Here is a 7,977-nt window from a genome sequence, read left to right as displayed (position 1 = left end):
CTGCGGGCACATTTGAACCCAGGACCTCCTATCTCCAGGCTTTCTATCCACTAAGCCACCTAGAGTCACCCACATAGGTTTTTAATAGACGTAAAAAGGTACGAAAATAACTAACCGTGGAGAGTTTAGCCGCGATCCCTCCCCAACAAAAAAAAAAGCGGGGGTGGGACGGGCGGGGGCGGGACCGGAACGCGTGGAGGCGGGGCCGAAGCAGCGCTACTCACGTGGTGCCGGCCGCGCCGCTGACGTGGTAGAGACGCTGTGGCGTGGTGACGTTTCGTTGTGGGGTCTGTCAGCGGCCGCGGCTGAGGACCGAGCTTTTTCCCCTTCTGCCGCGGAGCCGGGAGGCTACTCAGTCCGCCGCGGCCATGGCTCAATACAAGGGCGCCGCCAGCGAGGCGGGCCGCGCCATGCATCTAATGAAGAAGCGAGAGAAGCAGCGGGAGCAGATAGAGCAGATGAAGCAGCGGATCACAGAGGAGAACATGATGAAGTCCAACATTGACAAAAAATTCTCTGCTCATTACGATGCGGTGGAGGCCGAGCTCAAGTCCAGCACTGTGGGTCTCGTCACCCTGAATGACATGAAGGCCAAGCAGGAAGCTCTGGTAAAGGAGCGGGAAAAACAGTTGGCTAAAAAGGAGCAGTCTAAGGAGCTCCAGCTAAAGCTAGAGAAACTTCGAGAAAAGGAACGCAAGAAGGAAGAGAAGCGTAAGATCTCCAGCCTCTCCTTCACCCTGGATGAGGAGGAGGAGCCTGAGGAGGACGACGAGGAAGAGCTAGACGAGGACTTGGTAGAACGGGAAGAGATACCCTCAAAGAAGAGAAAATTAGGTAAGAACCCAGATGTGGACACAAGCTTCCTTCCTGACCGAGACCGGGAGGAAGAAGAAAATAGGCTTCGAGAGGAACTTCGGCAGGAGTGGGAGGCCAAGCAGGAGAAGATCAAGAGTGAGGAAATTGAGATCACATTTAGTTATTGGGATGGCTCTGGGCACCGAAGAACCGTAAAGATGAAGAAGGGGAACACCATGCAGCAGTTCCTGCAGAAGGCCCTGGAGATCCTGCGGAAAGATTTCAGTGAACTGAGGTCAGCAGGAGTAGAGCAACTCATGTACATCAAGGAAGATCTCATCATACCTCATCATCACAGCTTCTACGACTTTATAGTCACCAAAGCTAGAGGGAAGAGTGGGCCACTCTTTAACTTTGATGTCCACGATGATGTTCGGCTGCTCAGTGATGCCACGGTGGAGAAGGATGAGTCACATGCGGGAAAGGTGGTGCTGAGGAGTTGGTATGAGAAGAACAAGCACATTTTTCCTGCCAGCCGCTGGGAGCCCTATGATCCAGAGAAAAAGTGGGACAAGTACACCATCAGATGATCACCTGGAAAAGGTAGCACCTGGCCTTTGCCACCTCTCCTTCTTTCTCCTTAATTAGGCCTGGCAGAGAGTTAGCAGCTGCCTCCAGACTCCCTCCTTCCTTCCTTCCTTCCTTCCTTCCTTCCTTCCTTCCTTCCTCCTTTCCCCTTCCCAGCGGGTTTTCTAGGTGTGTTCCCTAGGGTCTGTCTATATGGCTACCTGGAAAGCAAACCCTGGGACTATCACAGATTGGGGTGGGGGGGCTGTTGTAGAACTGGTCCCTGAATTTCTACTCCCTAATTCCACTGTTATTTTCATGTTTCTTATTTTAGAATAAACTTTTGCATGAGAAGTGGAGCCCCTATATTCTGAGCCTTAGGATGAGCAAGATTGGAGGTTGAAGGGTCCACAAATGCTTTTTCTATTAAAAAAAATGCATATTTTCACATTAGTTATTTCTAGATAGCAATCCATTATGCCCCACCCTAGGGTCTAGCCATTGATTTCTTCTTGGTAACAGATTCATTCAAACATTTATTAAGCCATACTATGTGCCAGGCACTGGGCTAAGTGCTGAGAATGCAAAGGCAAATGCAAAGGGCCCCGTGTTGGGCCCTCCAAGATCTAATGGGGGAGGTGGGGGAGACAATGGGCAAACAACTCTTCCCAAATAAAATATGGGAGCTCACCACCAGAGGAAAGGAACCAAAGGGGGGATTGGGAATGGCTTCCTAGAGAAGGTGAGATTTGAGCTGGGACTTGGAAGCCAGGAGGTGGAGATGAGGAGAGAGAGCATTCCAGGCTGGAGGAACAGACCACAAGGGAAGGGGCCCAGAGATGGGAGATTAAGGGTCTTGTGTGAGGTACAGTCAGGAGGCCAAGGTCACTTCATCCTAGAATACATGGAGAAAGAAAACAATTAAGCAAACATAAACAATACAGTGGCTACACACAAAAAGGTACCTTCTTTTCCATCTCCTGAGCTATACTTTATTTTTTCTTGGCTTAATTCTAGTCTAACCAGTGACTCCCGAACTCTGGTTCTAATTTTGACATTTTTAGTTAAGCAAAGAAGTTGACCTAGATATTCTTATTCTACACCCATGGCCACTTCCCTGGGGGTGAGGAGGACTTCATGATAGTTCTTGTAGCCTTGGATTATTTCTTTCCTCTTAATTATCTATCCAGTAGGAGAAAAGAAGAATCATATCATACGAAAAAGGACAACACAAGTTGGATTTAGTAAAAAGAAGGATGAGAGAGAAGTCTTAGGAAAAGTGGGCTAGCCAACTTGAGCATTATGTTTATGAAGGGTTTTTTTTTTTAATTCAAGAAAAATACAATTCAATTCTGTACTTTTCTCTGACTAGATTTAGAATGGACCAAAACATTATAACTACACTTTATTACCTGCTAAACCTTTTCCAGTCTATTAATTTTAGTTTCTTCTTTCTGTTAATTATTCTCTACTTACCCTATTATAAGGAGCTTGTATATATTGGTTTGCATGCTATCTTCCTCATTAGATTGCAAGTTCCAGGGGGCAGCTGGGTGGCTCAATGGATTGAGAGTCAGGCCCAGAGATGTGAGGTCCTGGGTTCAAATCTGGCCTCAGACATTTCCTAGCTTTGTGACCCTGGGCAAGTCACTAAACTCCCATTGCCTAGCCATTACCACTCTTCTGCCTTAGAACCAATACCCAGTATTGATTCTAAGATGGAAGGTAAGGGTTAAAAAAAAAAAGATTGCAAGTTCTATGAAGGCAGGTACTGTCTTTCTTTTGTATCCTTAGTAGTTAGCATAGTGCTTGGCAAAAGCAGGCAATTCAAGATCTGTATTTTTTCTCAAGGTTTAAAAAAAAAAAAACAAAACAAAACACAGTTTCTGCCAGTGCAGGGTACTAAACCCAAAAGTATTCCACCAGTTGTTATGCTAGATGAATCCTACAGGTGACCCAGGAGTCAATTGAGTTTTTCTGTATAGTTTCCAATTATGGGGAAAAAATGTCTTGTCTGCCATCATTGCCATGTTGTGCCATCTTATGTTCTACCAAAAGAATTTAATGGTAATGTGAATGTCCATTGGAGCAATTTTCAGGAAAGTGGGAGAAAGTTGACCATATCTATGATCTGCAGTAAGTTTCATCATTCTTAGTTTCATTGCAACCTTGATCTTTTGTTCATATTTCTAAAACTTCTCTCCTGTTTAGAAACACTTATTACCAATCTCACTGGAGATTGAAGTGAAGTTTTGGGATCACATTTTTAGTATCATTTCTTCAGGGATGTGCCAGACACCCCAGACAAAAGAAAATTTCTCCTGTATTTATCCTAGGAAGAGAGTAATGTTGGTTAAATATAAGATTTATGAGAGGCAGAAAGTCCAGATTTTCCCAGTGAGCCAGGGAGGAGACCCAGTTCCTCTTCTTTAACCTAAAAGTACTTGTCTTGAACTATATGAGCATATTTTGACATATAATACATTAAAATGTTAGCCAGCAATGGAAGAGATTAGAGATTGGTTTATAGTAGTTAAAATCTCTGTTACAGAAGCTAGAAGTTAGACCCCGGAACTTCAGACTTAAGGGGATCAACTGCACCTCTGCCTTGACTAAACCATAGTAGCTCTCCAAAAGCACATGAGAAAAACCCCATGGAATTCTGGGTGCACTGACAACTGTTTTACTAAAATACATTTCTTTTGCTAATCATGACATACTTGTACAGAGGATGGAGAGGTGTGAAGTCCATTAGAACACAGGGAAGTGGGTTTGGACTAGTTTCAATAGTGACCACTTTTTGGGTACCAGCATTAATCACCAATAACCTAATCGACCCTTCTAGTTGAGAGCAAAAGGAGAAGGCTGGACTATATCAAAAGAAATTGCAGAAAAAGGGTCCCTTTTTCCTTTTATATATAACTGTGATCTCTTATAAATTCTCTCTTTTCAAACAGATAAAGTTTTTTCAATGTAGAAACTAAAGGGCTTTGGAGATTTCACTTTAATATCAAAGACAAGGTATGTAGTATCCCATGGACAGAAGCTCTGACAATTCCAAAAGAATAGAAGGCTCTTGAGTGAATCTCAGATTTTTTCCTATGACTATAGAGAATGTATGTATAATGTGACCTTGTTTCAAAATTATTTTCAAGTATTCATATCTTAGGAAAAAAGCAAAAGCTGTGGAGATAAGCATAGCAAGTGGTAAAAAGAAGAGAGAATGGTAGCAGCAAATAAGAACAGCATTAGGGGCAGCTGGGGTAGCTCAGTGGATTGAGAGTCAGGCCTAGAGACGTGAGGTCCTAGGTTCAAATCTGGCCTCAGACACTTCCCAGCTGTGTGACCTTGACCCCCGTTGCCCACCCTTACCACTCTTCCACCTAGGAACCAATACACAGAAGTTAAGGGTTTAAAAATCTAAAAAAAAAACCCCAAAACAAAAAACAACATTAGAGAGGTTAAAGTGTGACAAAGATATGAAACTTGGAAAAAGGGCTAGGGTTGACCAAGAAAGGCTTTTTGGTATTCTTGGAGTAGTAAGAAGAAAGCATACAAATAAAAGAACAAATAAAAATCAGGTGTGTGTACACATGTTTAGTTGAAGACCCCCCCACTAAAGGAACTTGTGAATGACTTAATGATGTTAAGAGTATCTATATTTTGACTATATTCACTTTGTCTAAAGTTGGCCTAATATTTAAAATCTCTTGAGTTTTTGCTTCTGTCTGCCCTCAACTGAATCAAATTGACTACAGGATAGATAAGGAGATGCAAGCACAAGATATAAATCTTATTCCAGCCTTCCTAGGAAATAAATCTTAGCTGTGGGGCCAGGCCTCCTAGGATTTTCTAGGCACTGGCCAATAGCATGGTTGGCTAGCTGAAGCACACTAAAAACAGTCAGTTTTGCTCAAGAGAGCTGTTTGATGGGTATCTTGAGGTCCATGGACCATCTGTCCACATTATCATGATTTTAGGTCTTACACCTGGAGTATTTTATTCATTTGTGTTCACCAAGCATAAGAATTAAAACCAAAATTGGGTAACTTCATAGTTAAAAACTAGCAGCCCAGAGAAATCTTGATGCTCTTTCAAATATCTTGTACTATGGTTCTAGTTCATCTTGACTTTTTAACCAATGACCCCTGGTTTTGCTTTCTACCTTGACATAAGGACTAGCCATACAGATTCCATTTTGATGAGTTGCTTAAACTTTTGACTTGATCTTTTGTACAAATTCTTAACATCTTCTTTGGAAAGGAAAAATTGTTTTACTTTCTGCGGCCTTCATGGATCCAACAAAACCAGTGCAGAAATAAACTTTATTGAATATGTAATTTAAGTACGAATAAAGGACTTTCAGAGTTAAATTAAGTGTCTGAGAAAAAAGTGGTTGAAGTAAAATAAATTCATTGGATTACTGTCCATGATGCTTTCTGTGGTTTTGTAAACATATCCAAGACATGTTTGGTTTCAATCTTTTCTCAGACTAGGTCAAGCTAGACCATGATCAGAGAAATATTTTTATAACCAGATTTTGCTCTCTATTATAATCCTAATATCAGGTTCATACTAATGAGGATAAGCAGAGTAAATAAACGACTGTAAACAATAGATTGCATTATGAACCACTACCAGGATCACATTCACTGAAAGAATCAGGCATTGAAATTTTTTGCTCACCCTGGAGCTTCTGTGGTCCACTCCTATTTGAGAGTGGTGGTGGTGAGCTCTGAGAAATGCTCAATTCTTAGATTCTCTGATAGTGGGTGTTCTATTCCCCACTTCTATACACCTCTTCTCTCAGCATCTATTTAGCCTCAAGGTTGTGGTAAGTGCAGATTTGTCAATTCAGATAGTACTTAAGCCCCCACTTAACACAGGCTTTACCTTTTCCCTAAAATAGCTATCTCGTTTTCAAGCCATAATCACATATAGTTAGAAGCACAATTTAACAAATATAATAGATGCTATATATAGCATTTTATTGATTCTTTGCTAATGAGATTAAGAAACCAAACCTGCAATTTCATTGATAAAGGAACTACTACCAATACAAATAAGTAGCTGTTCTACAACTCAGACTCTCAATGCTCCCAGCTACTCTGGACTAAGTGTCTTGCCCAGTATCATGCACTCAATTTCTTTCAGAGATGTAAGCCTTGAACCCAGGTTTTTTGGAATATGAGGCCATCTCTTCAACTACTACACCATGCTGCCTGCTACAATTAAAGCAAGTAAAAACACATAAAAAAAGATATCTACTAAACATGATTGGTATCTTTCAGACTTAGGGCTGTGGCTATAAACTAGTTAATGCCTGCCTAACTCAGGAATTCTAAAGCTGACCAAAGGAGTGATGAGATAAAAAGTAGTTACCAACTGATGTGAATCCAATTGTGAGACAATTACTGATACACACTGTGCTTCCCACAGTCTTCTACTTACTACTCAGGTAGCCAGGGGGAAAATCTGTCTCTGTCTAGAGCTAAAAAGGCTAAGGACAGATTGGGCCCTCCAAGCCAGAGTCCAACTAGCCCAGCTATTTCTGGGGACAAGTGAAATACTCAGGAACTTGACTGTACTTGGCTCTTCTGTTCAAAATATGTATATAAACTCAATAGAGTTTTGTTTTTTTTTTTTAACAGATCCATAATAAAAATCGGACCACCAGAGAAATGAAAACAGATGACCAAGAAATATCATCACTACCAAAGATAGAAAAAGCAACAAGGGAATCAATAACTCTACAAGGAGGTGCTATTTGTCAGGAGCTCTAGGGTGATACAGCTACTTTACAGGCAGGGAGGTCAATTTTTTATTTCTGACTTCAGACATGGAGAGAAATGCTAGGTAGTCAAATAAGAGAGCCTAGTGATATAACCTTTTCTTTTTCTAAAAAAAAAAATATTTCTAGAGGGATGGGATGTTCTTTAATGGAATTATGATTCAACCTCCTTGGGATTCTTGATTTTAGAAAGAAAGCTTTAAGGTACTTTAAGGTACTTTTGTATCATCATTTTTTTTTTAAGGACCTCAAATTTTAGGAAGAAACAAATCTGTACAAGGAAGAAGATGGAATGGCAGAAATTATTAAGAACAGCATCAGTACTATTGCAAGGTTTTGATTTTTCTGGTCCTTTACCTTTCTTAGGAGTTGGGGGGGGTGGGGTGGGGAAGGGAGGTTTTAGATAATTAGGAAACTATTGTTTTTGAGTCTCTTAGGCCAAAGGAGGAGACATTTTTCCAGATGAATATCTGAATAGCTTAAAAAAAAATCTCTAATGTATTGAGAACCTCCCTGTTGAATTTATTGTGGGTTTGATGTTTAATATATTCTTGACTCTTTAAATTGACTTGATTTTCTTTTTCCTCTATCATAAACTCAAAAGGCTCTCCATGTAAAGGTTCAATGACTTTGGAGAGGAAAAGAATAGAGTTTATATAGGCCTGGGCATCTTAGAACTATAAAATGGCAAAATAACAGGCCTTATTGGCAAAAGTTGAATCAGCAAATAGTCTAGCATGTTCCAGGAGAATCCAGAAGAAGAGTAGGAAGCACCATTTTCTGCCAGCCTTTGGATCTTCTGGACAATAGCTAATAGCATGTTT

The 7,977-nt window shown here is 41.0% G+C and overlaps 1 protein-coding gene across 1 annotated transcript; it reads left to right on the top strand.

Moving 5' to 3' along the window:
- Window positions 1-318: 318 nt before the first annotated feature.
- On the top strand, window positions 319-7,487 carry FAM50A (family with sequence similarity 50 member A). Its single transcript, XM_044658295.1, has 2 exons — window positions 319-1,398; window positions 7,014-7,487. The coding sequence occupies exon 1, from the start codon at window positions 369-371 to the stop codon at window positions 1,383-1,385; it is 1,017 nt and encodes a 338-aa protein (XP_044514230.1). The 5' UTR covers window positions 319-368; the 3' UTR covers window positions 1,386-1,398; window positions 7,014-7,487.
- The last annotated feature ends 490 nt before the right edge of the window (window positions 7,488-7,977 follow it).

This window comes from Gracilinanus agilis, chromosome 1 (assembly GCF_016433145.1).
Source record: "Gracilinanus agilis isolate LMUSP501 chromosome 1, AgileGrace, whole genome shotgun sequence".
NCBI lineage: Eukaryota > Metazoa > Chordata > Mammalia > Didelphimorphia > Didelphidae > Gracilinanus > Gracilinanus agilis.
The sequence above is the reverse complement of the archived record's forward strand: the minus strand, read 5'-3'. Positions and strand labels throughout refer to the sequence as shown.

What these genes read in the sequence shown, in the direction of transcription:
- FAM50A (XM_044658295.1), top strand. Translation starts at nt 369, where the DNA reads ATGGCTCAATACAAGGGCGCCGCCAGCGAGGCGGGCCGCGCCATGCAT.